At 37.7% G+C, this 27,189-nt stretch overlaps 6 protein-coding genes and 1 long non-coding RNA gene across 10 annotated transcripts in view; 5 read left to right on the forward strand and 2 right to left on the reverse strand.

Moving 5' to 3' along the window:
* Positions 1–3,302: 3,302 nt before the first annotated feature.
* LOC107579994 (uncharacterized) lies at positions 3,303–3,945 on the forward strand. Its single transcript, XR_001608567.1, has 4 exons — positions 3,303–3,397; positions 3,482–3,526; positions 3,635–3,758; positions 3,847–3,945. It is a non-coding gene; the product is annotated as an uncharacterized lncRNA (long non-coding RNA).
* A 929-nt stretch (positions 3,946–4,874) lies between these two features.
* LOC107581212 (forkhead box protein M1-like) lies at positions 4,875–10,243 on the reverse strand. Its single transcript, XM_016266741.1, has 9 exons — positions 10,107–10,243; positions 8,975–9,381; positions 8,759–8,898; positions 6,443–6,622; positions 6,227–6,355; positions 6,035–6,094; positions 5,721–5,769; positions 5,452–5,636; positions 4,875–4,892 (listed from the first exon to the last, which is right to left on the reverse strand). The coding sequence occupies exons 2-9, from the start codon at positions 9,342–9,344 to the stop codon at positions 4,875–4,877; spliced, it is 1,131 nt and encodes a 376-aa protein (XP_016122227.1). The 5' UTR covers positions 9,345–9,381; positions 10,107–10,243.
* A 464-nt stretch (positions 10,244–10,707) lies between these two features.
* On the forward strand, positions 10,708–12,377 carry LOC107579649 (RAD9, HUS1, RAD1-interacting nuclear orphan protein 1-like). The gene is made up of 3 exons (XM_016265458.1): positions 10,708–10,891; positions 11,185–11,380; positions 11,460–12,377. The coding sequence occupies exons 2-3, from the start codon at positions 11,201–11,203 to the stop codon at positions 12,141–12,143; spliced, it is 864 nt and encodes a 287-aa protein (XP_016120944.1). The 5' UTR covers positions 10,708–10,891; positions 11,185–11,200; the 3' UTR covers positions 12,144–12,377.
* Positions 12,378–12,714: 337 nt separating this feature from the next.
* Positions 12,715–14,503, forward strand: LOC107579960 (peroxisome assembly protein 26-like). The gene is made up of 5 exons (XM_016265735.1): positions 12,715–12,948; positions 13,036–13,182; positions 13,286–13,593; positions 13,727–13,870; positions 13,956–14,503. Exons 1-5 carry the CDS (start codon positions 12,743–12,745, stop codon positions 14,057–14,059), a joined length of 909 nt encoding a protein of 302 aa, XP_016121221.1. The 5' UTR covers positions 12,715–12,742; the 3' UTR covers positions 14,060–14,503.
* Positions 14,504–14,885: 382 nt separating this feature from the next.
* LOC107581224 (ubl carboxyl-terminal hydrolase 18-like) lies at positions 14,886–17,757 on the forward strand. The gene is made up of 7 exons (XM_016266747.1): positions 14,886–15,205; positions 15,363–15,459; positions 16,265–16,401; positions 16,482–16,561; positions 16,673–16,807; positions 17,144–17,243; positions 17,747–17,757. The coding sequence occupies exons 1-7, from the start codon at positions 15,142–15,144 to the stop codon at positions 17,755–17,757; spliced, it is 624 nt and encodes a 207-aa protein (XP_016122233.1). The 5' UTR covers positions 14,886–15,141.
* A 37-nt stretch (positions 17,758–17,794) lies between these two features.
* Positions 17,795–20,308, reverse strand: LOC107581237 (sodium-coupled monocarboxylate transporter 1-like). The gene is made up of 5 exons (XM_016266753.1): positions 19,584–20,308; positions 19,354–19,419; positions 19,225–19,276; positions 18,817–18,884; positions 17,795–17,953 (listed from the first exon to the last, which is right to left on the reverse strand). Exons 1-5 carry the CDS (start codon positions 19,923–19,925, stop codon positions 17,795–17,797), a joined length of 687 nt encoding a protein of 228 aa, XP_016122239.1. The 5' UTR covers positions 19,926–20,308.
* A 483-nt stretch (positions 20,309–20,791) lies between these two features.
* utp20 (UTP20 small subunit processome component) overlaps positions 20,792–27,189 on the forward strand; it is a 34,167-nt gene continuing 27,769 nt past the window's right edge. For 2 of the 4 annotated variants that reach the window (XM_016265145.1, XM_016265131.1), the window contains exons 1-16: positions 20,792–20,969; positions 21,200–21,280; positions 21,377–21,443; positions 22,502–22,634; positions 22,712–22,900; positions 23,592–23,673; positions 23,755–23,892; positions 23,973–24,128; positions 24,317–24,463; positions 24,566–24,700; positions 24,784–24,861; positions 24,935–25,104; positions 25,201–25,335; positions 26,428–26,516; positions 26,624–26,729; positions 26,822–26,972. In XM_016265145.1, the coding sequence (XP_016120631.1) occupies positions 20,919–20,969; positions 21,200–21,280; positions 21,377–21,443; positions 22,502–22,634; positions 22,712–22,900; positions 23,592–23,673; positions 23,755–23,892; positions 23,973–24,128; positions 24,317–24,463; positions 24,566–24,700; positions 24,784–24,861; positions 24,935–25,104; positions 25,201–25,335; positions 26,428–26,516; positions 26,624–26,729; positions 26,822–26,972 (1,908 nt within the window). In that variant the 5' untranslated portion in view covers positions 20,792–20,918. Of the gene's footprint in view, positions 20,970–21,199; positions 21,281–21,376; positions 21,444–22,501; positions 22,635–22,711; positions 22,901–23,591; positions 23,674–23,754; positions 23,893–23,972; positions 24,129–24,316; positions 24,464–24,565; positions 24,701–24,783; positions 24,862–24,934; positions 25,105–25,200; positions 25,336–25,436; positions 25,492–25,587; positions 25,723–26,427; positions 26,526–26,623; positions 26,730–26,821; positions 26,973–27,189 lie in introns of those variants that run through there. The other 2 variants (XM_016265124.1, XM_016265139.1) reach the window with 2 other exon arrangements.

The following is a 27,189-nucleotide window of genomic DNA, read 5'->3' on the forward strand; positions in this document are numbered from 1 at the left end:
TTAAATATACACTCTAAAAAATGCTGGGCTAAATACAACCCAGTGCTGGGTAAAATAGGGACAAACCCAGCAATTGGGTTGTTTTGACCCAGAGGTTGGGTTACTACCCAGAAGGTTGGGTTAAACATTTAACCCAACCGCTGGGTCAAAACAACCCAATTGCTGGGTTTGTCCCTATTTTACCCAGCACTGGGTTGTATTTAACCCAGCATTTTTTAGAGTGTACACAGAATATACACAAGCTGTAAAATGTGTGGCATTCCTGAGAACAAAGTCAAAGACAATTTGTCATGGGATGTCGAACGCCAACGAAAATAAATAGGTCTTTAGAGTGGATTTAAAAACAGACAAGGTTGGGTTGGATTTAGTCCATATTTGACACTGGTTTTACTGGCCTCATGGGCCATTCATTTTATTCTATACGTGATATGTTGAGGCAGTATCCTCGATACTGTCACGTAAATCACTCAATAAAAAAATCACCCATATAGATGTAACTCTTCATCAGTCTGCAAAATAAATCAATTGACATTCACAAATGGGCACTGACACTGAAAAGAAAAGAACATGATATATACATTAAACTGAAGTAGTTAACAGTGCTGTGGTCTCTTACAGGGTGGCTGTATCACTAAACTGGAGCAGTTTCTGGCAGATCACTTGCTCATTATTGGTGCTGTGGGAATAGGCGTGGCCTGTCTACAGGTAAGCCCCGCCCTCCTCAGGTGTACTGTGCAATTAAAGGGATAGTTCACACAAAAAAATGTATTTACATTTATTTACTCACCATCGTGTTGTTCTAAAAACATGTTAACTTATTTTTTATGTGGAACACAAAAAGAGAAATCATCTCTTTCTTATACATGAGTCTTATACATGAGTCTTATACATGAGTGTAGAAGACTACCACAACTGTCAAGCTCCACAAAGGGCATATATATATATATATTTAATATATTTAATATGAATGTCTCTTATATTCACCAAGGCTGCATTTATTTGATTAAAAATACAGTAAAAACAGTAATATTGTGAAATATAATTACAACTTAAAATAACTTGTCACTTCATGAGCATTTGACAGTTTCATTGGAGTAAAACTATCTTCATATCATTTACATAGACCTACAGAAACAAGTTCCTCGTGGCTACTTTTTCAGCCCTAGATGTTCTTTTTTGGTTTGTTTGGCTTCATTATCAGCTGTGTAAACATGTTCAGAAACATGTTGCTGCAGATGTTGTAACTTTTTTTCCATTTGACAACTGAGGAATGGCTTCTCAAATGCCCCTGCACTATTTATGCCTGTCAGTGTCAATTGTTAACAAACTTCATGCTTTTCATGGTGCATGAAAAACACAATAGGGGCCCTTCATGAGTCAAAAGAGACTTTAACACACATGTCTGACAAAATGAAGCAGACAGCCAGACACAGAACAAGAAGAGAGAGAAAGTCGGTGGCCCCTGGCCAATAACAGTTTACTGTTAAGCTCCCTCTCAGTGAGGACTGACCCCTCACACACACAAACTAACACTCTGTAGCATGTGCTGAGAGAGCTTTCAGTAATCTGAGTGGTAGACTTAACAAAAATGCTCTTGGATTCTTATGCATTCTCTGTAGTCATTTTCTGTTTGTTTTTATGTTCATGTTGAAGAAAAGTGAACTTTGCAGCTGCTGCAACAAGAAGAGGAGGTCCTCATGGTAGATTCCTGTGTCCCGCTGTGCGCACTGTACCTACACACACACACGCAGCACAATGGCACATGGCTTTCCCCGTCTAAAAGGCTTTCATTACTGGTGTTGATTAATCTGTGGAAGACTGCTGGCTTTGTTTCTGGCCTGAGCTCTGAGCTGGATGGTGAGTTTCCAGGGTTACTCTGCATGAAAGGAGGTGCAAAACAAGCAGCATAAAGAGAAAAGTTTACTGGTCTCACTACTTACTACTTCTGACTGGTGAGTAGAAAAAAATGATTGATGGGTCTTATATTTTTCTTAAATGAAGATTTGCACTTGTGTTTGAAATAATTACTATGTTTACCAAAGGTGATTTAATAATGTCTTTATGAGTAAAAAAAAAAGGGTTCTTTATTGGCATCTGCGGTTCCATGAACAACCTTTAACATTCATGAAAATTTTCCATTTCAAAGCTCGCACGAATATATATAGTATAAGACCGTTTTACTAACATTCCCATTAGTTATGAAAACAATACTTCAGAATATTTGAAACATCCAGATTTTAAATGTTTTAAAAATGTTTTTTTTTTTGGTTTTGTGAACGTCATCATCATTTGCAAACATAATGTTACGTTTGGATGTTCTGAACAGTAGTAAAATGTAAAAAGCATTAGACAAACATCAGACTAAAACTTTTCAGAAATTAAGTTCCATGAACAATGTATAAATTGTTATACTAATGTTTTGAGAAAAATACCAGACAACACACTTTAAAAATTAAGGTTCTTTATTGGCATCAATGGCTCCATGAAGAACCTTTAACATCCATGGAAGCTTTTCATTGGACAAAAGGTTATTTTTAGTGAAAAGGGATCATTTGATAATTAAATGACCTTCACACTAAGAAAAATATGATTCATTTAAGAACTGTTTACTGAAAGGTTCTTTGTGGATCCCAAAATGTTTTTTCTACTACGGCAACACTGCAAAAACCCACTTTTGGAAACTTTATTATTAAGAGTGAAATCTGAATGGATGTTTTATTGATGTAACTGGAAGATCATTTGTTAAAACGTTCTGAGAATGTTCCCTGTTAGCTGTTAAAAGGTTCTTTATAGCTGGAAAGTGTTCTTTAGATTTTAAATTTTTTATTTATGCTAACAAAAAAGTGGTTCTTTTAAGAACTGTTCACTGAAAGGTTCTTTGTGGAACCAAAAATGGTTCTTCTATGGCATTGCCACAAAAAGCCTCCTTCAGGACCTTTATTTTTTCACATTATACACTGTAAAAAAAAATCCGTAACATTTACGGTAAAAAAACGGCAGCTGTGGTTGCCGGAATTTTACCGTAAAAAATACGGTAGCAACATTTTAGGTTTTACGGTTTTAACTTAAATTACAGTTAAATACCGTAATTTCATTAACTGATATAATGTTAATATACCAACCTATTGAAGTACTGACATCTGTTTTGTACCTTTGTAATACACTGATAACCCCAAATGCAGGTGGTGATGAGAAAGTCACATGATGAACCAAAGCCCATCACAAGCAGCTTTTAAATAATAACATATATAGAAGGTGCACAGTGTCATTCACACAAACAATTTTTTTCTATTTCAGGGAAAACCGAAAATTTCCAGAATGCCTTTGACTCAGATTCTTTTTCTCTGACCAAACTTCCTTTGGCCTTTTATTCAGGTCTTTACGCATATGGCGGCTGGTGGGTATTAGCAGTATCAAATATATTGAAATCCAAAGTAAGGGATTTCAAAAACAATGTAAAAGTGTTTGTTTTTGCTTACAGGTTTTATTTGAATTTCATAACGGAAGAGGTAATTAACCCAAACAGGTATTTTGAACTTCCTGCTTTGCCAAATTGTTAGCTCGACCGTATGTTTTAATCGTTTTAAAAGTGATATAAAGGCACTTAGATTAATTTCTCATATATTCTTGTTAGAACCATCCCATTGGCTGTCATTTTCTCCATGGTGACTGTTACCGTGTGTTACGTGCTGGTCAATGTGGCTTACTACACCATGATGACCGCAAATGAGTTACTGATGTCAGATGCCGTGGCAGTGGTTAGTAGTGCTGGACTTTGGAGATGCTATTACAGGCTTTAGTTTGGAGAGTAAAGGTCATGACTGTATTGTACTTAATGCATTGCAGACATTTGCAAGTCGGGCTCTGCAGGGTGTAGCTCCAGCAATACCAGTATTAGTTGCTCTTTCTTGTCTTGGAGCTCTTAATGGAGGATTTTTTGGTTCACCCAGGTAAGGATATCATAAACGTAGAGGCAAAAGAAGTTTTGTATCTAAATTAATGTTTTATCTTTGTGGTAGTCTTTGACTTTGACTGGTTAAAAGTTAAGAGACGTTCAACCAAAAATGAACATTTGCTAAAAATTTACTCGCACTCAGGTCATCCAAGATGTAGAGTTTGTTTCCTCATCTGAACAGATTTGGAGAAATGTGGCATTACATCTCTTGCTCACCAATGGATGCTCTGCAGTGAATGGGTGCCGTCAGAATGGGAGTCCAAACAGCTGATAAAAACATCACAATAATCCACAAGTAATCCACACAACAGGGCCTTTTAACTTCAAACTGTCTTCTCGCTAAGTATGAGTCATCTATCCATAATATTACTTACTCCAGTGAAAAAGTCATCTCGTCAGAATCAGGAGAAAAATATGCACAGACCAAGCACCGTTTATAAGCAAAAACAGTCAAAAACAAATATGTTGATGTGAGAGGACAACAGTTTTTTCACCTTTTCACAGGAGGAGGAGTTATTTTGGACGATGGACTAGTATTTTGTCCAGAAGTGACTGGACAGTTTCACTTTAAACAGTCTTGATTTATTTCTTACAAACATGCAGCTTTTCACTTCACAAGACGTTAATTGATGGACTGGAGTGGTGTGGATTACTTGTGGATTATTGTGATGTTTTTATAAGATGTTTGGACTCTCATTCTGACGGCACCCATTCACTGCAGAGGATCCATTGGTGAGCAAGTGATGTGATGCTACATTTCTCCAAATCTGTTCTGATGAAGAAACAAACTCATCTACATGTTGGATGGCCTGAGGGTAAGTTTTCAGCAAATATAAATTTTTCCGGTCAACTTTTCCTTTAAGATTGTAGAAAGATCCAATGATTGACCTCTACTTCTTCTTGTGCAGATTATTTAAGCCTACATCTGCAGATATTCCTGGAAGTGGCTCAGCAGGAAGTTCAGACCTACTAATGGAACTTCACCAAACACCAGCTGAATTCATGCCAACTAACAGGCCTGAGTGTCAAAGGGCATCAGTTACATTTTAGTGGTGCTTGCTGCTATTACTATTGCCCCTAACTACCCTAGCAACCACATAGTGACATTCTCGCAGTGCAAGCATCACTTATATTTTCATCTAGTTCATATTCAAATGAAAGACAAGACTACATATGCCCTGGGAAGTCATGCTGTTGATAGTTCACCCAAAAATCAATCCTAATTTACTCACCATCATGTCATTCCGCAAATTAATAATTAAAAAATTATAAGTAAATATCTCTTCCATAGCAAAATAGTTACACGTAATGGTTGTGTGCTGTACTGCATTTGAAATTATGCCATAAAAACATATATATATTACAGTAATGAGAATCACCACAGAGAAAAAAATTAGGTTTAATTTTTCTATAATATAACTTTTCTTTTTCTTTTAATGAAATATGACCTGGACCACTTTTTGTGAGATTCACTCATATAAACGGGTAGGTTTTACCTTAGGGGCAATCCGGACCCGCTTGCTCGCACTGCTGGAGCTGGGAGTGGAAGAGCTCTGAGCGTGTGGAGGAGTGGCGAGAGTCGCGGGACTGGAGGAGGGCAGGAAGAGTGACTGACCCAGAGGAAGCTGGATGGGAATCAGGTATGAGTCAGTCCGAGGCAGAAGCGGCTTCATCTTCCTCTCTGAGAGCGAGCAAAGACAAACGACTGTCAGGAAACAAACTCATCATGCACTCATTCATGCCTCTCATCCAGCCCAACACTCACCTGTGGCGGGTATGGCTTTCTTCAGCTCCGGAGGACCTCTCTTCTGTTGCTACGGAGAGAGAGAAAAAAAAAAAGAGACTTTCTTTACTTTTACACAAAATGTGACATTCAAAATAACTGCAGTCTCAATACTGTCTGCCTTTTCGATGACTCTTAGATGATTAAAAGAACAAAACAAGCGTTGATCTCGAGCTGAACGTGCTTCCATCTGTCTGACTGTCCCTGAAATAAAGTAACTGATTCCTGGAGAAGTAGAGAGGCTGGTCCTGTTGATCTGCCATGAGAGGATGAATTAGTAGGAAAAGGGGTCTTACTTGATTGAAACCAACTTGTGTGATCTGAGGGCAAGTGGGGGTCACTGGGTCAACCAAAGGCTGTGGGATGAGCCAGGAAATGAGAGATGACCACATTTGAAGCATAAAATGAACACAGTAGCACAGTAAGTGACTACCACATAATGAAGCGAGTGTGTGATCTGTATTAAGACTAAAATGAGGTATACACACCTTGTAGACCTGGTCCAAAGTGAGACAGCGGTTTGCTTCCGGTCGAATCGTCCAATAGGAGATCTTGCCATCGGGAGACGTCTCCCGGACGAACATGTCATGCAGTGAGAGGTTATGACGTATGGAATTCTAACAAATAAAAATAAAACAAATCACACTCAGAAATCTTACAAGAGAGGTAAATTGAAACTATACGGGCTTTATACACTACTGTACCTTCCATCCGGGTTTGGCAACATTTCTGAAGAACGGAAAGTGGTCTTCGATCCAATTGTAAATTTCTTTCAGGGTCATGTGTCGGTTCTTCTTGCTGTTGATAGCAAACTGGATCATAGCCATGTAGGAATATGGTGGTCTCTCAGACAGAGGGTCCTTCTCCTTTTCTGGAGCTTTGGACTGCTTAAAAGGAAACAAACAAACAATTTTAAAGAATTAAATTTCAAAAAGCAAAACATAGAAGAAACATACAAAAAAGGATGTTTTAATCAACCAATTTGTAAAGCTGCAATTAAACGGACACAGTGACAAATATTTTCTTCCGTATTGCGGCATAAATCCTAGCGTAAAAAGAATGTAGGGCAGAGACTCGGCTCTATTCATCAGTTGTTGATATGTAGGTGTGACACTCAAAAATAAGGAATTTAAGCGGACTAAATGATGAGAAGTCTTGTATACACCACCAGTCTGTCGTTTCCACCAGAAGATCCAGTTACAGTGGGTACGGAAAGTATTCAGACCCCCTTAAATTTTGATTAAATATTACAGGTGACACTTTACAATAAGGTTCAATTAGTTCATGTATTAACTAACATGAAGAAACAATGAGCAATACATTTATTCATCTTTGTTAATGTTAGTTAATGAAAATACAGTCGTTCATTTTTAGTTCATGTTAATTCACAGTGCATTAACTAATGTTAACAAGCACAACTTTAGATTTTAATAATGCATTAGTAGATGTTGAAATTAACAATAAGTTAAAAAAAATAGCTGTAGAAGTGTTGATCATTCTTATTTCATGTTAACTAAAGTAGTTAACTAATGAGCCTTATTGTAAAGTGTTAACTTATTACAAAACATTTTTTGAAACATGCACAAATGTATTATTCACAAAAAGATCTATAACAGAATGCTCAAATATTTTAATACAAAAGACCAAAAATCAAACTGGATAGAGGGCCATGGGCCAAAAGTAAATGTTGCATTATATTGCATTAAAATGTATTCAATTAAAAAACCTTTAACCAAAATTTAAATATTTGAATTTTTTTTAATGATTTTCAATCAATTTTGCGTATATTGTTTTGACCATTCCAAAGCAAAAAAAAAAAAGTTACAACTAAAATATAAATTAGAAATAAAGACACGCTTTAAAGGGGTCATATGATGCGATTTCAAGTTTTCCTTTCTCTTTGAAGTGTTACAAGCTCTTGGTGCATAAAGAAGATCTGTAAAGTTGCAAAGACGAAAGTCTCAAATCCAAAGAGATATTCTTTATAAAAGTTAAGTCAGCCACACCTACCTAAAACGGCTTGTTCTAACACGCCCCCACATATCTATGTCACTATGTGGAAATATTAGCATAATGCCGCCCAAATGTGCACGCAAAGAAATAAGGCGTGGTTTCAGGAACAGCAGTCATGTTGATGCAGCATGTCAGGGAGACGCTGTGTTTCTAAGCGAAAGCGCTTTATTTGGCCCTCCGGGAAGTAGACGCAATTAGGAATCATTGGTTAAGATTTATTTACAACAGAACAGCACAACCCAGATATTCGAATTTGTGCAACGCATTTTATGGACGACAGTTTTTTGAACCTACAAGAGTAAAAAGCTGGCTGTGCACAAAGGCTATTTCTAATTTTTTTTAAAAAAAGGTCAATTCCGACTTTGCTATGACAATCTGGCGCTTCTGAATCAGCGACTGTACGTATGTTTTGTTACTAGTTTAAGTATTTGCTAATGGCTGTTCAAATGCGGAGTTTTGCGCAGCGCAGAGTAACGCGTCGTGTGTGTGTGTGTGTGTGTGTGAGGGGAACAGGGTCACATCACAGGAGAGTGAACTGCCTGTCAGAAATCATAGCACGTCAGCTGTTTTAACCGCGGCTTGTGTACTGCATCATCACTGTGTCTGTCACGCGACTCTGTTGCCCTCTCGGGCTTGAACTGATGGTAAAACTAACAACATTATTAACTGTCTTGATATTTACTTTGAAAGCTGAAGCTCGCGATTATGCTAAGGGGCGTTACATTTCCGACGCGTGCTTGCAGTGTTCGGCCAATCACAATGCACTGGGTCAGCTGGCCAATCAGAGCAGACTGCGCTTGTCGGAAGGAGGGACTTTGTAGAAAACAAAGCGTTTGAGAGAGGCGGGGCATAGAGGACCTACAATAATGTACAGTATTCGAAAAATAATGTGTTTTTTGAACATTAAAGCATGTCAACATATTCTGTTACATCAAATACACAAAATAATGATCTTTAAAATAGCATCATATGACTTTGACTTTAAGGGTGCCTTTAATGTTGTGTACCTGATGACAGTCACTTGGATTGTCCTCCTTGGTGCATTTTTGGTTTGACTCTGATCCAAGCCCATCAGAGCTCATTTTTCCCAGCCACTGGATGTTTGTCAGACTGTCATCAAGCGGGAAGCACTCCGTCTCCTTTTTCACTGATATCATAACAAAGAACATTTCAGAAAACTAATTTTTCAGAACATCCACACGCTTTTAAGCCACGTCCCTCACCTTTCTCAAGTTCATCCCTAGGTTTTGTAGATAAACACCCGAGGGCTTTTTCCTCCTCCAAACTGGTGCTGCCACTGAGCAGGATGAACTTGTTTCGGCCCTGAGGGCCGCACTCCTTCCCTTTGGCCGTCAGGGCGCTGATGACGCTCTGCAGATCGGCTGCTTTCGGGATCACCACCACCTGAGTGTCCGGTATGGTGGGGTGGTCCATCATCCGGATGCCATCAGGGAAGCAGCGGGCGGTGGACGGGGTCAGGGTGGTCTTGCGGAGCGGCCCATCTGCCTCATCGCCCCCTGCATCAGATTCACTCTTCTGAAACGGCAGCTTCCTCCTCTTCAGGATGATGGGTCTCCTCGGGCTCTCTCTCATCGTTTGCTCAAAGCAAAAAGGCCTGCCTGAGGACTGTCTACAACACATAAAGCACATAATATGTCATGTTTACAACTAACTTCAAAGTTTTCCTTCATAAATACAGCACAAATGGGAATTATTCAGCTACTAGAAACGGGGCGCTTCTCAACAGCTGCGCAAATGAGGATTCATACAAACAATAAAACAACATACAATCTTGAATCAAAAGCTGATATGTGTCAAAATAAATGTGTGCATATAAAATACACATTCAAAAAATATCATATATATATATTAGAAGATCTTGGCCAAATGTACCGATAAGAAGGTCTGTTGATAAACGACTTTTTTGTCTAACGTCTCTTGAATGACGATGTTAGTTCTAGAATATAATACCGTTAGAAAAAGATTACTTTCAATCTGGCGTACTTCTTGTTATTATTGTTGTTTTTATTGTTTGACAGATCATTCATATTTTTCATAAACAAAAGACTTGATGCAATGCAGGTTTGTAAAATATTTGTGTAGAAAAAAAATAAATAAAGTGATTTTATTTTATTACAATGATCTCTCATCGCGCTGACCGTCGTTTTAAAACACATTAGAGCTTGTTGTCGTCTTAATGTTTAGGCGAATCTAATTAAAGCACTAAATTATTAAAGTATAAACGATCTTCCTTTATTATCTGACATGCGGCCTAGTGACTCGTCTAGCGTTACCCAACTTACTAAATTCATTCAAAATAAAACACACATCAAAATAATACGAAGCGGATCAAACCTTCATCTCATGGCAGCCGTGCAGACGGTGGTTTATTGGAGTTAATCTGGCAGTGCTGAGTGATCAAATGTATTCTGATGGGGGTAAAGGAAAAACTCGGGTCCCGGGACTCTTGTGCACATTTGGTGAGATTTTGAATTTTGGCGCAGAGCGGGACAGCGCTGTCACGTGATCGCGTCTAGCCCAATGGAGGATACACATGGGCGGAGCCAGAGCCTCTGGGCGGAGCCATCGCGCGGACAGTGTTGCAGTTCTCTATGGTACAGTAAGACTGTGTAAAGGTTCCTTTAGGGGGCGGCTCCGAAATACAAATTCTGCATTCTGAAAAGCGGAAACCTTCTACATTTCTTCAACAGAAATTATTCTAATATAAAATATGAATATTCTGTCTCAGTCATTTACATACGAGTGTGACTGGTGCGTTTTAGAAATGTAACACTGTTTATGTGCTGCTTCAGCAGCGGTCTGTTTTCAATTTTACACCTGAATAGGAACACTGATGAAAAATAATAATATTGAAACTTTAAACATGCGATGAATAATTAAAAAGAATAATTAGTATTTGGAGCCATCCTACCTGACCAATCAAAACAACGTCCGGGCCACCAAGCCCCGCCTCTTGTGATAATCGACTGTTAGGCTAACTAATCAGTTTGTGTTTCTCTGGGAGGAACTGGAGTGTGTGAACCGAGGATGAACCTCAGTCAGACGGTTTATCAGTGTCTTTGTCGAATTTACATTTTACAAAAAATACAATGCGATTGAGAAGAAATACAAAGCGATGCGTGAGTATCAGCTAAGGGTTTCACTGCATGCCATGTGTATTATCCACGTGCGAACTTTCTCCATAGTACTGCTAGCATCTGTTACTAAGGGACATTGCATAAAACATGATAACATGTCAATGAGATTAGATAAGACGTTTTGCATGAGTATTACGTGTTTTGGGACTTATAAATGTGTTAGTAGTCAGTATCTGTCTTAGAGAATTAAACGTTTATTCCTGCGTGCCACTGACAGATCAGTAGTAGTAGTAGTACTTCTCTGCCTCATGGCATCTTGTTTTCCTTCCTTGCAGCATATCATGCCTTCTAATGCCCCGCAATTCACATAAGAAGAGGCTGCTGAACCCGCACAAGTCTCAGCTGTTGTTCGTGGGGGCGCCCATTAATGGACCAAAGCATGAGTATGGACCACAACTACAGAGTGCCATTCATCCCAAGTCATTTATATCAGAGAAACAACTGCAAAGTGGTGCACCATGTACCTCTTGGGTATGTGCATGCTTTGCAATCCTTACTTATATGTTATGTGTGAAGACATTTTATAAACTGATATATTGTCTGTTTGTAGGTGTCTCCGCAGTTTAATTCGCTCGAAAACACAACGGTTAGTCAACGTTGCCGAGGGAGGAGAAATAACCAGATGCCTACGAGAATCTCAGATAAGGCACCGGATTTTGGAGCAAATGGCTGCAAATATATTCCCTTGTCCTTTGAGGCAACCACAGCAGGTTCGCAGCACCAGCGTGAAAACTTTAGTAGTTCTCGGACAAAGAATGACAGGCTTGTTTCTTCGGACGGCCATAGCAAGCAGCTTCGAGAAACTCCAAGAAGAACTCGCTTTCCTCGAAAAGGGGTGGAGAGGAGGATGGCTACACGTGTTATATCCACCTCCAGGCGTTCAGAAGTTTCAAAGAACCTTCAGTTCCATAAAAATGGAAATAGAACACCTAAGGATTCTGTTCACACACCGAACACAAGCTTATTAGTTCCCGAACCCCCAAATGTTGAGACGCCAGAAATGCCACATTGTTCCAGCACGTCTCCATCCAATCTTCAACATCTCCTCTTCCCTCCAAACCAAGCAAAAACTCCTCTGCGCACTGAGAACACAAATGTCCCGGTGAAGGACACACCTGAGAAAGACTATGGACTGAGGGTAACATGGAGACGGAGGAAAGGACTGATGAAATTGTTGATTGACAGAGGTCAGCTTCTTCCAGCAGATGCTGGAGTTGCCAGTGATTGGACTTAAACCATAAATTAACAGATACAGCAATAATTTGATTAGTTTTGTAGCCTTTTCTGTTCAATACGGATTTGATAAGATTTGGGAAATTGTGATCACTTACAACCGAGAAAATTTAATATATGAACACTTCAGGAGAGAGGAATTAAAGATGTCATTTTGATGTCCCCAGCCTTACTTAATGGAATCACCTTTGCATTCTGTAGGACATCAATAAATTATGTACTTAAATGTAAAATACACACATCTGTTGAATATGCCTTTATTCACAAGATTTTATTTAATAAATTTGTTTTTAACCAAAAGGAGGTTTGTGTACGTTTGTCTGCAAGAAAAGTTAAATATTTTTATATTTTATAGTATTTTGAGAAAGTCTAAAATTAATCAAATATGGAAAATATAAAACACATATAAGATATCAGTTAAAATATGAACTTAGAAATACAAGAATTTTGATTTAAAATATTTTGGTCTCTACTTAATTCCCATATTTTTTACAGAATATATATTCTATGTATATTATATATATTCACATACAGGTGCATCTCAATAAATTAGAATGTCGTGGCGGCTGTAATGCACTGAAAGCTCAATAGCAGTCCGTTATGAGGAGCAGTTCATCCGTGTCTTTGGCGGGCGGTCGTGGTTCGGGCTCGGTTTGGCTCAGCAGCCCATCCGCGTGTCCGTTAACAGCTCCGGTGGACGCTGCCGTTGAATATTTAATGGTAAAGAAAGACTTTCAAGCTGCGCTGGATATGTGCGAGAAAGGACTTGAGAGTTTAGGCTCTTTTGCAGAGCAGGAGGACAGCTGGTGAGTTTATGTAAAATATCTCATAATGAAATTATAAGTTATGTATTTACAGTTATCTCCAATCTCGTGCTAAATCTTTCCTTACAGCTTCAAGTATGCTGAACTGAAAGCAGCTTTGACTATAGTGGGGATTCAGGCAATGGCTGAGCTCAATCAGTGGCCTGGAGTTCTGTCATGGGTTTTGCAGCAGTATGGAGAAACAGAGAAAATTCCTTTCAAGATTATCCAAATGTGGTAAGAAGAATCTGCTTTAATCTCACAAATTACATTAAATAGCCTTTGAATGTGGGTGAAGTACCGCTACCTCGCTCCTAATGCTATATAAACTGTTTCACAGCATTCTGCTCTGTGAAAGTGGTGGTGATGAAAGTGCTGTGATGGAGGCAGTCTGTGATTGGCTGCAATGCTCTGGTAACATGAGCACTGTGGCAGAGCTGTATCTCCTCCACATTCTGGTGCCGATGGGTCTCACGGCTGAAGCTCTGGAGATGCTGGAGACTGATGTGTGTCGGGTGGCATTCACTGAAGAACAGAGACAAGCCGCTCGGAGTTTGGTAGACATTCAGAATGAGAAAAATGCAACATCGTCCACTACAAATCCTGAATCTGTAGCTGTGGCGCCAACAACTAATGCTTCAAAACAAGGTGACTTTCTTTTAATAATGTGCTTTAAGTAAAAAATTGCAATGTAATTTGATTCAAGCTATATCATTGATGAGGAAGTCATTTTATTGTAGAATAGATGGTGGATGCAGTGATGTGTTTTTGTGATTGACAGATAAACTGACTCGGCGGCTGACTTCCATAATGAGGTTGTTATGCCGAGGTCTCTCAGTAGCCAGTGTGAGAATCAGATCCATCTCTGTGCGCAAAGTTTTTCTGGCTTTAATATTGCTGTATCTTCTTGTCCGTATTGACCCGGGTAAGAGCTCCGCTGGCCATTTTTATGCAGTGCATCCTAAATAATTACTTTGAGAATGATTGACTGACTATTTCTCCGCTCTCAGCTCTGCCCTCAGCTTTCCCGTGGCTGCTCCGCCTGCATGGACTCCTTCAGCAGACGTGGAACACCATGTTTGGACCTTATTACAGAGCCAACACCCGGAGTTAGAGTTTTAATGGTGTTATCCTGGAACAAACTGTGAAACAATGTTGCCATCCCAAATTTATAATACTTAATACATCCTGTGTTTGCCATGAGCATCACTTATTGGTGCACTTACTTACATTATAGATAAATAAATCATTGAATTATATCAAACTACTGATAACCTATTTAAAATGGATGGTATCCTGGAGAGAAATATTTCATGCAGATCAAATGTAATTTTATTATATAATAAAATGTGTAAATATGTTTTTGAATGTATGAGTTCATGTGGATCTGGGCTTGTGCTGCAGACACAGTATGTAACTTATATTAACAACTGTTTATTGTACTTCACATTGAATGGTCATGGTTAAGACTTGTACTAAGTTTTATTAATATGTACTTTTCAAATGCACTTTTATTAAATTATTAAGAATATACAGACTAAAAGGTCAGAGGTTTATACCAGGGTTATTAACTAATATTAAATCCGTTAAAAAAAACTTTATTTCAGCTTTATTTCTCATTTTTAATGTGAATACTAAAATGAATAAATATAGACATATTTAAAAAAAAAAATTTTTTTTTTAATTAAAATCTTATTTTTAAATTTCTATTTTTTTTTTTAGATTTTCCAAATCTAATTCTAACAAAACCCATAATAGTATATTAATGATAGTAAAATAACACTGGTTTAAATACATTATAAACAGTCCGTATATAAAATGTGTTATTAGAGTTTCCTGATATTTCTGTTTATTAAAAAAAAAAGTGATTAAATTATGTTTGTTAATGATACTAATAAAAACTTAAAAATATTACCTAGTCATTTATTCAGAAGCGGGTGTTAGTTTCGCATCTGTGACAGAAACTGAGGCATGAATTGAAAGTGAAAGTAAAATCAGCTGTTTCTGTTTATGTCTGTATGAAACCGATTGTTATGCTACGAGTAAACGGGAGCTGAAGTATCTTGAAGAGGGTGAATATTTAGTCAGCTTACTTTGATTTTCTATAACCAATGCGCAGTTTAATTTCGATTGTGTCAAAACAACAGGTTTCCAAAGATACAACACCAAGAAGCGTTTGCAGTCGTATATGTCTGGATGGGGAAGTATTGGAGTAAAATGGATTATTCACTATACAAACGCTCTGTATCATTGGATTATGGTAGGTCACCAGACACTTGCATACATCATAGTGCATATTTTAATAAAAAAATACTGCTACAACTACTGTCATTTCAGTCTTTTGAACCATTTTTTTAAAAAGTGTATCCAGAAATGCTGGAACTAATAATGATCTTAAATATGATCTGATGTTTCAGAAGTGAGAGGCCTTTTAAACTACAATCTGTCCTGCTGTGTAAATGCTTTGCTTCAATCCTTTTCTGCCACCACTGAACTACTGGACATACTGAACAAGTAAAGCTCTATTATCTATTAAATAAGATACACTCTTTGCAAATTGGCCATGTTTCATTTGTTGAAAATGTACGCATTCTCTGGACATCCAAGATGTAGAGTTTGTTTCATCATCAGAACAGATTTGGACAAATGTAACCTTCCATCACTTGCTCACCAGTGGATCCTGTGCAGTGAATGGGTGCCGTCAGAATGAGAGTCCAAACAGCTGATAAAAACATCACAGTAATCCACACCACTCCGGTCCATCAGTTAACATCTTGCGAGTGAAAAGCTGCATGTTTGTAAGAAACAAATCCTCAAATCATTGAGGCATTACAATTCTATAATCAATAAAAAACACTTCCTCCAGTAAAAAAGTCCATCCCCTGATGTCCTCTCACATCAAAGTCCAACAATAACTGTTTTGTACTGTTTTTCTTCCTTGATTTTTGCATATTTCTCTCCTGAACTAGACGACTTTTTTTCACTGGAGAAAGCAATATTATGGATAGAGGACTCCTGTTTTAGCCAGATTCAGTGGTTTGAAGTTAAAAAATATACTGATAAATTTGTTTCTTACAAACACACTATTTTTTTTATTTTGTTTTACAAGACATTAATTGATGGACTGGAGTGGTGTGGATTATTGTGATGTTTTTATCAGCACTCATTCTGACGGCACCCATTCACTGCAGAGGATCCACTGGTGAGCAAGTGATGGAATGCTACATTTCTCCAAATCTGTTCTGATGAAACAAACTCTTGGATGGCCTGAGGGTGAGTAAATATTAATCAAATTTTTGGATGAACTATTCCTTTAAAGATGGCATCCATCAAATGGGATTGATCAGAGTAACGCCCCACTGCAGTTGAAGAATACCCTGGAAGCCATGAGGGACAAATCATATCATGCTCCACACAAAGACTTCCTCAACTGCCTCTACCGTCAAGCCATCCGACGTATGTGTCATATCACCCCAAAATCGTATACTTATGGAAATAATGTCGCTCAGTTGTGTCATTCTGTCATTGTGCTGTAGGGTTCACTCAGCAGGATGCAGATGAACTTTTCCACATCATCCTCAATCTCAGTCAGAAGCAGATACCTGATGCTGCTCTGGTGGGTTTTCATTAAAAACCGATGCACATATTTTAAGTATGTACTGTTATGTCTCGGTGTTAATGAGAATGATCAATTCTGTATGGTAAACTCTTTGTTTTACTCTATCAGGCTCAGGAAATCTGCAGTCTCTATGAAATAAAGGTGGAGACCCAGGTGGGGTGTTTAAATTGCAAATTCATCCAACGAATGCCCAACTCTCTTTTCAGCCTTCCTTTGGCAATCTGTGAAAGGGAAAACTCCTTGGTAAGCACATTAAACATTCATCAATGATATCTTGAAAATGAAAATTCGGTTATCATTTACACACCCTCAAGTTGTTCCAAACCTGAATGAGTTTTGTTCTTCTGTTAAACACAAAAGAAGATATTTTGAAGAATGTGGCAAACCAAACAATTGCTGGCATTGACTTTCAAAGTATGGACAAAAATACTATAGAAGTCAATGGCTACCAGCAACTGTTTGGTTACCAACATTCTTGAATCAACATTCATTTTTAGTCATTGTGCGTCAGTAATATACATTGTAATATATATGATCTTGAGCAAATCATACATAATTCTTCCTCCTCGTGTTCTTCAGGAAAGCTGCATCAACTCTTTTTTCCAGCTACAAAATCTGGCGGACAGTGAGAAGGTTTACTGCGACAACTGTGAAAAAAAGCAGCCGTCCTCTTATGTGTGTGCTTTATTTGTTATTTTAAAGCATTATATAACCGTTTAATCTTTAATAATTACATTTCTGATAGTTTAATTGATTTCGTGTGGTGATATAGCAAATTCAAGTAAGAATTTAACTGACGTATTGCAATGCTTTGTGAGTTGATTGTTTTGACTTTCTGACATTTTCATTAATTGTCATGTAGGAGGTGAAAGGACAATCCAGGCAAAAATGAAAATTCTGTCCTAATTTACTCTCCCCCATGTCGCTCCAAACCTGAATGAGTTTCTTTCCTCTGCTGAACACAAAGGAAGATATTTTGAAGAATGTTGGTAACCAAACAATTTTGGTTCCCATTCACTTCCATTATATATTTTGACCATAAAATGGAAGTCAATGGGAGCCGAAACTGTACAGTTATCAACTATGCATTATCTTTTGTGTTCTGCACAAGAACAAAAGTCATACAGGTTTGGAATGACATGAGTGTGAGTATTTGATGACCCAATTTTCATTTTTGCCCAGACTCTCCTTGAAATTATGCATTCTTGTACCTGTCAGTAATGTGATAACTCACTCCCATAGGTTGAGCCGGCCTCCCTGGGTGGAGTCACTGATGATAGTGGAGATCCCGCCCTGCAGCAGCACCGACTGGACGATGACAGCCAAGAGCCCAGCCAACATGATGCCCACCTGGAATACATCCGTCCACACCACTGCCTTCAGACCGCCCTGCCAGGGTAAAGGGACAATCCTTTGTGATGCACATTTGAATAAATATACATTATATAAACATAAAATGGCAATTCTAAAAAGTGTTGCTACTGTATAATTTTAATATAACACGGATTCTCAAACTTTTTTGTCAGCTGAACCCCTTAGACTTAAAATATTTATTTGTAGTACCACCTGAGATTTGAAGCTAATATTCAAATGATTTAACAACACATTTTTATGCTCATAGTTCTCTGATGTTGATAATAATAAAATAATAAGTAAATAAGTTGATAATAAGTAAATAAAAAAAATTACGCAGCACAACATACTATAAAGTTATTTAATTAAATTTTAGCTCTTTATTTTATAATTGCACTAAGCTATATAGGGATTATTGTGCAGCCCCATTTTTTTATTTTAATTTTACATTCAATATAATTAATTACCAGTTTATCAACTCATGAACCCTCACTTGGGAAACCCGTTTAATATAAAGCAAATATGCATAGATTATTTTTTTGATTTTATACGTTCAGTCAACAATAAGCATGGGGCAAATCTTAAATCTTTTATACATCAAAATATTATTTTGCAATATTAAAACAATTGTGCTGTACAATTTGTTGCTTGAGTTTCGAGTGGACTAGGTAGTAACCTATTTTTATGGAGCCCTAATAAAATGGAGAGACTTGAATTTGACACTTGAGTAATTAACCATATTCCGTGACCGTTTGAAATGGCAATGTATGCAATATATTATGAGGTTATTGTACATACTGTGAATTTATTTTGTGCTCTGTACATCTTGCATATTTTCACTCAACATATTAATAGTATCTCAATGATACTAAAATAACACTACTCTCTTTCTAACTTACTAATGTACAGTAGAGAGTGCAGACGACTCCGGTCGAAATGACGGCACCCCAGAGATCTATACCTGTGACTGAGAAGTGGAGAGAAGTTCACTTGACCAGACAGCACTGTGCACTATCAAGCATACTTGTTACACCATACACTTCACAAGTAAAGCCATTTGACTTACACCTAGTAGATTTCTTCTTTATGAAGAACTTTACCATTCATGGAACCTTTCCATTTCCATTCGTTCTTTAGATTATTAAAATGTTAAGAATAAATGGTTCTTTTAAGAACTGTTCACTGAAAGGCTCTTTGGGCAAACAAAAATGATTCTTCATGGCATTGCTGTAAAATTCTCATTTTTTAGACCTTTATTTTTAAGAGTGAAGGAAGCAAAATAGAAACATCTGCAAAAAAAATCCTACCTTGGTTTAAAGCCAAAGCCGGGGCGTAAATAACCAGACCTGTGTATAGGACCTGAGAAGAGATGGAAAATAGTACATTGAATTTACTGTATGATTTAATAAGACTGATAGTAACAAGAAAACACTCACTGTCTGTATGATAAACAGGACTGTCCCAAATAGTCTAAGTACTTTATTGTAACGCATCTCCAGATACTGCAAACGAAGGGAAAAAAATGATTACATTGCATAAGTTGCAGAATCAATGCATTATGGAAACGTTTTAACATCATTAATATGTTCTTCCTCAATAAACTCACTATTTTAGATTACCAATGAAATGTTTTAATGCCACATTGAATTTTTTGCTCTCATCTCACCTCATAGGTGCTGGTTATTCCCAGTCTGTAGAAGATCGGCAGGAAAATCTCAGAGCTCACAGCCACCATCAGAACATAAGAAAAGCAGATGAGGATGAAATTGGCTCCGTACTGATACACCTCCACCGGAGTCCCCAGAACGGTGATGGCTGACATGAAGCTGGCTGTCAGGGACAGAGCCACAGGCACCGCTGTCATACTCCGTCCACCCACCAGAAAGTCTGCGGAGCTGCTCTGACCTCTTCCAGCGAAGGCGTAGTAAACCCCGATGCCTGCTGAGATCACCAGCATTAAGCTGAAGACCACATAGTCCCACACACTGAAGGATGCCGCACTTGACATCTTGGTGCACGTCTGAACTTCTTTAACAGGGTCTCTCGATTTTACGAGGAAACCTTTGTGGCTCTGTTTGCAAAATATTATCGGTGACCATCAGGAACTTACTCATTGAAAGCAGATTGTTAGGTCAGAGATTGTGTCATGACAGAAAGAGATGTTTGTTCAGTCAGAGGGAGGCTCTGCCAAAGTTACTCACTGTGATTGTTCCTGGAGCTGCATGCTTGTCATCATCCCACCCCTATCACATTCATTCCTCCTTACTTACTGCAGTTGGACTGCAGTGTTTTTTTTCTCTAATTATCAGATAATGCGTTTATTCTTGTGTGTGAGATACAAATAGACAATTCACTCCCTATTAATAACAAAAGCAGCCTAATGTTATTAACCTCCCAATATTACTAATCTTTGTGTGTCTATTTATAGGTTAAATTAATACAATACAACTTTATTAGTACTAGAGAACAATTGGGATATGTGGAGATAATGTTTAGCATAAAATTAAATGGGACTATGAATAATGCAATTCGAAAATGTTAAAGAAATAGCATGTACTATGAACAAACCATTGACTAAAAATAAATATATATCTATACAACACATTAATAATGTATAATATTTTCATATTTCTCATTTTAACCATCGACCAAAAAAAAAAATAAAAAAATCTGTACAACACATTAATTAAAAATAAACAGAAACTTGTGTACATTTTATTTATCTTATATATCATTTAATTTATATTTTTATATTATTGTGCAACACAACTAGATCCGATGGAATAATTTCAAAACTCTTGCTATAGACGAAAAAGAAAAGAGACTTTTATTTTGAAAAACAGTACAACTCTCCACTGTACCCATAATGCGTCATTCAAGATGGTGGCCTCCTGATACGGCATGCGTGTTAACAATTTCACAGCCATTGATAACGTATTTTGTCTTTTAAATCACGGGGTATCCATACATTCTGTATTTGGAGGTCTGATAATACAGCAAAATGAAGCTCAAAGCCAAGCCCCCATCTCATAAATCAGAAAACACGTACCGCGTAAGTTTACGGTGAAACGCATGCTGGAAACTGCTGCTCATGCATCTGACAAACATTACGATATTTTATTTCATATACATAGCGAAACGAAATGCGTTTTACGTATTACACATCTGTAATTTTAAAATGTTTAGTTTATAAAGTTGAATATGCCCGTCGTTTAATGCAAATAAGCTTCCAGACATTTTTAATGTCTTTTGATGTATCAATACTTTACTTTTATTTTCCAGTTTGTGACGTTTTCTGAGAGGCTCGCAAAAGTAAACATTGATGTCATTCATCGCATTGACAGGACTGGAAGTTATACAGAGGTACTAATCTTATTTATATCAGACAACATCACTGTTTAATAGCAACGTTATAGTATCTCATGTGTATGTGGTAAATTCTGCTGCTTATTTTCTCAGGAGGTAGAAACCTATTTTTATGAAGCCCTAATAAAATGGAAAGACCTGAATTTGACAGATCACTTCAGTAAGTAACATGTTCTGTGACCGTTTAATGTGGGAGTATGCACTGTATATTATGAGGAAATTGTACATACTGTTGATTTATTATATAATATGACCTGTACATCTTGTATGTTGTCAGGGTTGTTATTAATCAACTATAAAAATTCAAAAACTAAAAAAATTCATTACTGGAAATAAAATATAAAAAAAGTAGACTTTTTATTTCAGTTAGTTGGAAACATTTCTAATTTTCATTTAGTTGAACTAAAATATATGGAAGTTCGTTTCCGCCACTGAATAAAAAAATTTAGGTAATTGCGACTTTTTATCTCACAATTCTGACTTTTTTTCTCAGAATTGCGTGATATAAACTCACAATTGCGAGACATAAAGTCGCAATTCTGAGAAATAAAGTCAGAACTGGGAGATAAAAAGATAAAAAGACTTTTTGTTTTGCAATTCTGACTTTTTTCTCAGAATTGTGAGATATAAACTCGCAATTCTGAGAACATATCAGTCTTTTCCCCCCCTCAAAACTTTAACTCGCAATTGCGAGTTTATATCACGCAATTCTGACTTTATAACTCGCAATTGCTTATAAGTCAGAATTGCAAGAAATAAACTCGCAATTGCGAGAAATGAAGTCAGAATTGCGAGAAATAAAGTCAGAATTGCGAGAAATAAAGTCAGAAGTGCAAGATATAAACTCGCAATTGCGAGAAAAAAAGTTTATATATATATATAACTCGCAATTCTGACTTTATAACTCGCAATTCTGTGAAAAAAAAAAAGTCAGAATTGTGAGAAAAATTACCATTTTTTATTTTTTATTCAGTGGTGGAAACGGGCTTCCATAAAAACAACTAAAACCGAAATAATAATGATTTTAAAAACTATATAGACATTTACTAAACAATTACTACAATAAAAATAGAAAATATTAAAAACATTCTAATTATGAATAAAAACTCTTAATAGTATCCCAATGCTACTAAAATAACAGGTTTCTCTCTTGTATATGTTGTAGTGACATTAAAGTGATTTGGTTTAGATTATTAATCCAATCGTCTGTTCTTACAGAGAAGATCTTTCAAGAGGTGTTAAGCAAGAGTCAGTCTTTCAACATGCTGGTGTTTCACCAAAACGCTGTTGTGGAGAGTCTGAAGACCCACCTGTCAGTGAAGAACAGCATGGCTTACCAACCTCTTCTAGAGTGAGTTCCTCTGTTTGTTTTTTTTTCTTTTAATTAACAGGCGGATGATATTATGTTAACCTGACTATTACTTTCAGTCTTGTAGTTCAGCTTGCTCGCGACCTCCAGATGGACTTTTACCCTCACTTCTGCGACTTCTTCATCATCGTCACGTCTATACTGGAAACACAAGACACTGAGGTGTTGGAATGGGCCTTCACGTGTCTGTCATACCTGTACAAATACCTGTGGAGGATGATGGTGAAGGATATTGACAAGATATACAGGTGAGAAGTGCCAGATATCATTAGTTCAGTAGAAATAAACCCTAGTAGATTATATTCTAGTTTAAAAACTGTTCGGTTAGATCTTTGAAACTCAAAAGGAAATGGAAACTTGTTTCCGCCATGAAATAAAAATAGAAAAATTGTGGCATTTTAATCTCACAATTTCTAGGTTATATCTCACAATTCTCAGAATTGCAAATCTATTTTTCACAGTTGCAAATTATAAACTCGTAATTGTGAGTTTACATCTTGCTATTTTGGCTTTATTTTCTTCTCAAAATTGAGGTTTTATCTCACAAGTCTAACTTTTTTCTCAGAACTCGAAGTTTACATATTGCAATTGACATTTTTTCTCAGAATTGACTGAGAATTTACAATTCTGTTTTTATTGTTTCCACCACAGAATAAAAAAATTTTTTTAAAGTATTTTTGATATCTGTATTTTTCTTGCACTTGTGAGTTTAAATCTCACAATTCGGACTCATCAGATTTCTGAGTTTATATCTCGCAATTCTGAGTTCATATCTTACAAGTAGGACTTTTTCCCTCACGTTTGCAAGAAAAAAGTCAGAATTGTGATAAAGAGTCAAAATTATGGAAATAAGCTTTCATAAAAAGTATGTTCGCATCTCATTCATAATTTGTAGAATTATAATGTATAATTTCTCACTCTTTTGCTTTTCTAAACCAGTCTTTACAGTAAACTTTTGGCGCACAAGAAGGAACACATCCGCAACTTTGCTGCCGAGAGCTTCTCTTTTTTGATGAGAAAGGTGAGTCTTTAACATCCGAGATTATTTTCACCATGTCATCTTTGTCGTTGCTAAAGCCAACGCGTCTCTCATGTCCCACAGGTGTCCGATTATGATGCTCTCTTCACACTTATGTTCTCCAACCTGTCTGAGAACCCTCAGAAGGCCAGAGGAGCAGGTCAGCTGATCTTTGAGATGTGTCGAGGAGTCTGTAACATGTTCCACTCCTGTGCCACTAAGGTGAGATCACATCGCAGAAAACCAAACATCACACAATGAACATTTGGCGAGTCGGTGTTTAACAGGACTGTCGTTATCAGGCTCTTCCAGTGGTGTTGAAGAAACTTGGCCCAGCAGCCGTTCAGGACGTTGATTTACCTTGGGATTCAATAAAAGAAGCTCTGGATCACATGGCTGAGTCTTCAGCCAACTATGTTGAAAAAGAACACCTGCTGGTCCTGTGGGACTCCTTACAAGTAAGAAAACTTTTTTTCGTATCTCTAAATGAAGCTTGTTTGACAAACCGTATATTATATTGATTTTGCTATCATTATTAATGTGTTATGTGGTATTATGTGATTGTACCCATCCTAGATGCTGATTGGTCGCTTCTTTTTTTTTAATTATATTTTAATTATATTTATTCATTTATTGTGGTTTGCAGGGCTCTCTGAAAGAAGTTCTTGGAAAGTTAGAGACGAGCAATGCCACTCAGGCTAATGAGCACCTGGAGAGGATTCTGTACATCTACCATACGCTTGTGGAGCATCACAAAGGAGCAAAAATCACAAAACCACAGTCTGTTTGTGAGGTGCGTATGTGTGTGTGTCTGTAGCACGCAAAGATTGTGGTGTTCTTGAGTGCTGTTGCACCTCTGATATCCCCCCCCCCCCCCTTTTTTTGTTATATTTAGACACTTCTTCAGTTAGTTCAGGCACCAGGACTGTCCTACTCCTGCCACGGGCTGCTTTTACAGGTGGTCTCGGCTGTGTTAATGGGAGAGAATCTGTCGTTGCCTGCCAGCAGCATCCATGAACTGGTGAAAAAGGTTTGTTTAATGTGCACCAACACAAATGTTTTTCCAATCTGATTTCCTGTTGACCTCATTTCCTCTTTGGTCCCTATATGCAGGTCTTTAATAGCGGCATGGACCGAGACCTCATATTGACATTTACCAAAGAGATGTTTGACATGAAACAGTTTGAGCAGGTCAGTATAAGCAGGACTTGCAGTCTTCAAGAGCAACTTCCAACTGTTTTAATGCTCCTGTGTGTTTCTCCAGTTGTTCTTGCCCAGTTTACTGCAGTATCTGGAGCAGCTCTTCTGCATGGAGGACTATGTAAACCGGCAGCTGGTTCTGGAGCTGCTGGTTGGTCTGATTGTGTCCAAAGCGCCGCCCCCCACTGACGGCTCCATGGCTTTTGAGAAGTACCCATTGGTCTTCACTGTCAGGTAAGAGCTGGGAAAAGCTACTCAATAAAAAAAATACTTTGAATTGAAATATTTCATAGATGAATACACACGTAAAAATTCCAAATTCTGTTTTAGGTCAACTGGACCTGAAAGAGACCAGTCGGTCTCCGTTCCCCAGCAGATTCTTTCTCTCATAGTCATCCCTGCCGATCAACCGCTCTCTGACCTTTCCCACCCCTGGGCTGCACTGGTGCTGCTCCCACATGTCAGGTAAAGACTTAATTACCCACAATTCTCTGCTTGTTATAGGGATAGTTCACTCTAAAATTAAAATTCTGTCATAATTTACTCACCCTCAAGTTGTTCTCCGCCCCCCACTGACGGCTCCATGGCTTTTGAGAAGTACCCATTGGTCTTCACTGTCAGGTAAGAGCTGGGAAAAGCTACTCAATAAAAAAAATACTTTGAATTGAAATATTTAATAGATGAATACACACGTAAAAATTCCAAATTCTGTTTTAGGTCAACTGGACCTGAAAGAGACCAGTCGGTCTCCGTTCCCCAGCAGATTCTTTCTCTCATAGTCATCCCTGCCGATCAACCGCTCTCTGACCTTTCCCACCCCTGGGCTGCACTGGTGCTGCTCCCACATGTCAGGTAAAGACTTAATTACCCACAATTCTCTGCTTGTTATAGGGATAGTTCACTCTAAAATTAAAATTCTGTCATAATTTACTCACCCTCAAGTTGTTCCAAACAGTTGACAGTAGCCATTCACTTCCATAGTATGGAAAAATTGTATGAAAATCGATGGCTACCGGCAGCTGTTCGGTTACCAACATTCTTCAAAATATCATCTTCTGTGTTCAAGAGAAGAGAGAAACTCATACAGGTTTGGAACAACTTGAGTGTGAGTAAATGATGACAGAATTTTCGTTTTTGGGTGATGTATTTTTTAATCTAATCTTCTTTTGCATCCTCAGCTGATCAGTACTTTTATATATTCCCACTTTTATGATATTTTATCATGCAAATGTGATTTTATAGTAACATTCAAATTACTTTTGCAAGCCACATTTATTTTATAGTGCTTTATACAATACTGATTGTTTCAAAGCAGTTTCACAGATTCATTTTTAGTTCAAACAGTCTGAATGATGCAAAGTGCATTAGTAAAGACGCAAACAAAGAGAACAGTCTCAAGTTAGTTAGTGTTCATTCATTTTGTGTTAATAGTAGTGTGCAGTTAAGTATTTTCTTGCAGACAGAAATGTTGAGATCTATTATTTAGGGTCTTTTAATAGTCTTTTTGTGTACAGTTTGATATTTGTTTAAATGTGCAGCAATTAAAATGTTTTGCAGGCCATTAGAAGCATCAAGTGTTATACCAGCCGTCACTGCACTACTGAACAGATTACTGCAGGAGGTGTGCAGTGAAACTCTGGGGAGAGGTCAGTTAAGCGTGCATGTGATTGATAGCCTCAAGTACTTATGTGTTCAATTTTTTCCAATTTTGTGTGGTGTAGTTTGTTCCTAATATGTCCTGCTGTCTCCTCAGGAGGGCTGTTTGTAGCCCGACAGGCTCTGAGCACCCTGCTCAGCTTCAAGGAGACGGCAGCGGTACAGTCACTTCTGCCTGCAGTGTTGGTTAGAAACATCCTCGAGTACGTGCTTCAATATTTGCATCTGAGCATTCTAGTAAAATGGATCTTGCTTGTTAAATTAAGAAATACATTTTTGCTTGCGTTCAATACAGGAAACTCCCTACGGATCTTTCAGCACTGCTGTTAGGAGACCTGTACTACACCAGACTGGCGCTCAACGGCTGCTCAGCTCAGCTGTCCCATGATTCTCTGCAGGAATTGTACCAGATTCTACATTCCAATCTTTCTTCCAACATTTCCAAGGTGAGGTTTAGCCCAGTGAGGGTTGTTGTTGTTAAAGGCACCGGGTATACTTCACTTGCGGAACGTGGACGGCTGAAGTATACTTTGGGCTTAAGTGGGAATAACAGGGTTCCGACAGTCCTGGAAAACCTGGAAATATGATATATAAAGTGTGTATATATGTATGTATGTATGTATGTGTGTGTGTATGTGTGTGTGTATATATATATATATATAT

Source organism: Sinocyclocheilus grahami, unplaced genomic scaffold (assembly GCF_001515645.1).
Source record: "Sinocyclocheilus grahami isolate Dianchi unplaced genomic scaffold, SAMN03320097.WGS_v1.1 scaffold33.1, whole genome shotgun sequence".
In the NCBI taxonomy this organism is placed as follows: Eukaryota; Metazoa; Chordata; class Actinopteri; order Cypriniformes; family Cyprinidae; genus Sinocyclocheilus; species Sinocyclocheilus grahami.

Excerpts from the sequence above, each read along its gene's own strand:
- LOC107581212 (XM_016266741.1), bottom strand. The coding sequence starts at position 9,344 with ATGAGAGAGAGCCCGAGGAGACCCATCATCCTGAAGAGGAGGAAGCTG. Across the intron at positions 8,899-8,974 it reads TAGGGATGAACTTGAGAAAG|TGAAAAAGGAGACGGAGTGC; the intron begins GTGAGGGACGTG and ends TTATGATATCAG. Across the intron at positions 6,095-6,226 it reads CTTTGGACCAGGTCTACAAG|CCTTTGGTTGACCCAGTGAC; the intron begins GTGTGTATACCT and ends CTCATCCCACAG.
- LOC107579649 (XM_016265458.1), top strand. The coding sequence starts at position 11,201 with ATGCCCCGCAATTCACATAAGAAGAGGCTGCTGAACCCGCACAAGTCT. Across the intron at positions 11,381-11,459 it reads GTGCACCATGTACCTCTTGG|GTGTCTCCGCAGTTTAATTC; the intron begins GTATGTGCATGC and ends GTCTGTTTGTAG.
- LOC107579960 (XM_016265735.1), top strand. The coding sequence starts at position 12,743 with ATGAGGAGCAGTTCATCCGTGTCTTTGGCGGGCGGTCGTGGTTCGGGC. Across the intron at positions 13,594-13,726 it reads AACTAATGCTTCAAAACAAG|ATAAACTGACTCGGCGGCTG; the intron begins GTGACTTTCTTT and ends TGTGATTGACAG. Across the intron at positions 13,871-13,955 it reads TCTTGTCCGTATTGACCCGG|CTCTGCCCTCAGCTTTCCCG; the intron begins GTAAGAGCTCCG and ends CTCCGCTCTCAG.
- LOC107581224 (XM_016266747.1), top strand. The coding sequence starts at position 15,142 with ATGGGGAAGTATTGGAGTAAAATGGATTATTCACTATACAAACGCTCT. Across the intron at positions 15,206-15,362 it reads CTCTGTATCATTGGATTATG|AAGTGAGAGGCCTTTTAAAC; the intron begins GTAGGTCACCAG and ends CTGATGTTTCAG. Across the intron at positions 16,402-16,481 it reads CTACCGTCAAGCCATCCGAC|GGTTCACTCAGCAGGATGCA; the intron begins GTATGTGTCATA and ends ATTGTGCTGTAG.
- LOC107581237 (XM_016266753.1), bottom strand. The coding sequence starts at position 19,925 with ATGTCAAGTGCGGCATCCTTCAGTGTGTGGGACTATGTGGTCTTCAGC. Across the intron at positions 19,420-19,583 it reads GAATAACCAGCACCTATGAG|TATCTGGAGATGCGTTACAA; the intron begins GTGAGATGAGAG and ends CTTCGTTTGCAG. Across the intron at positions 19,277-19,353 it reads TCCTGTTTATCATACAGACA|GTCCTATACACAGGTCTGGT; the intron begins GTGAGTGTTTTC and ends ATCTCTTCTCAG.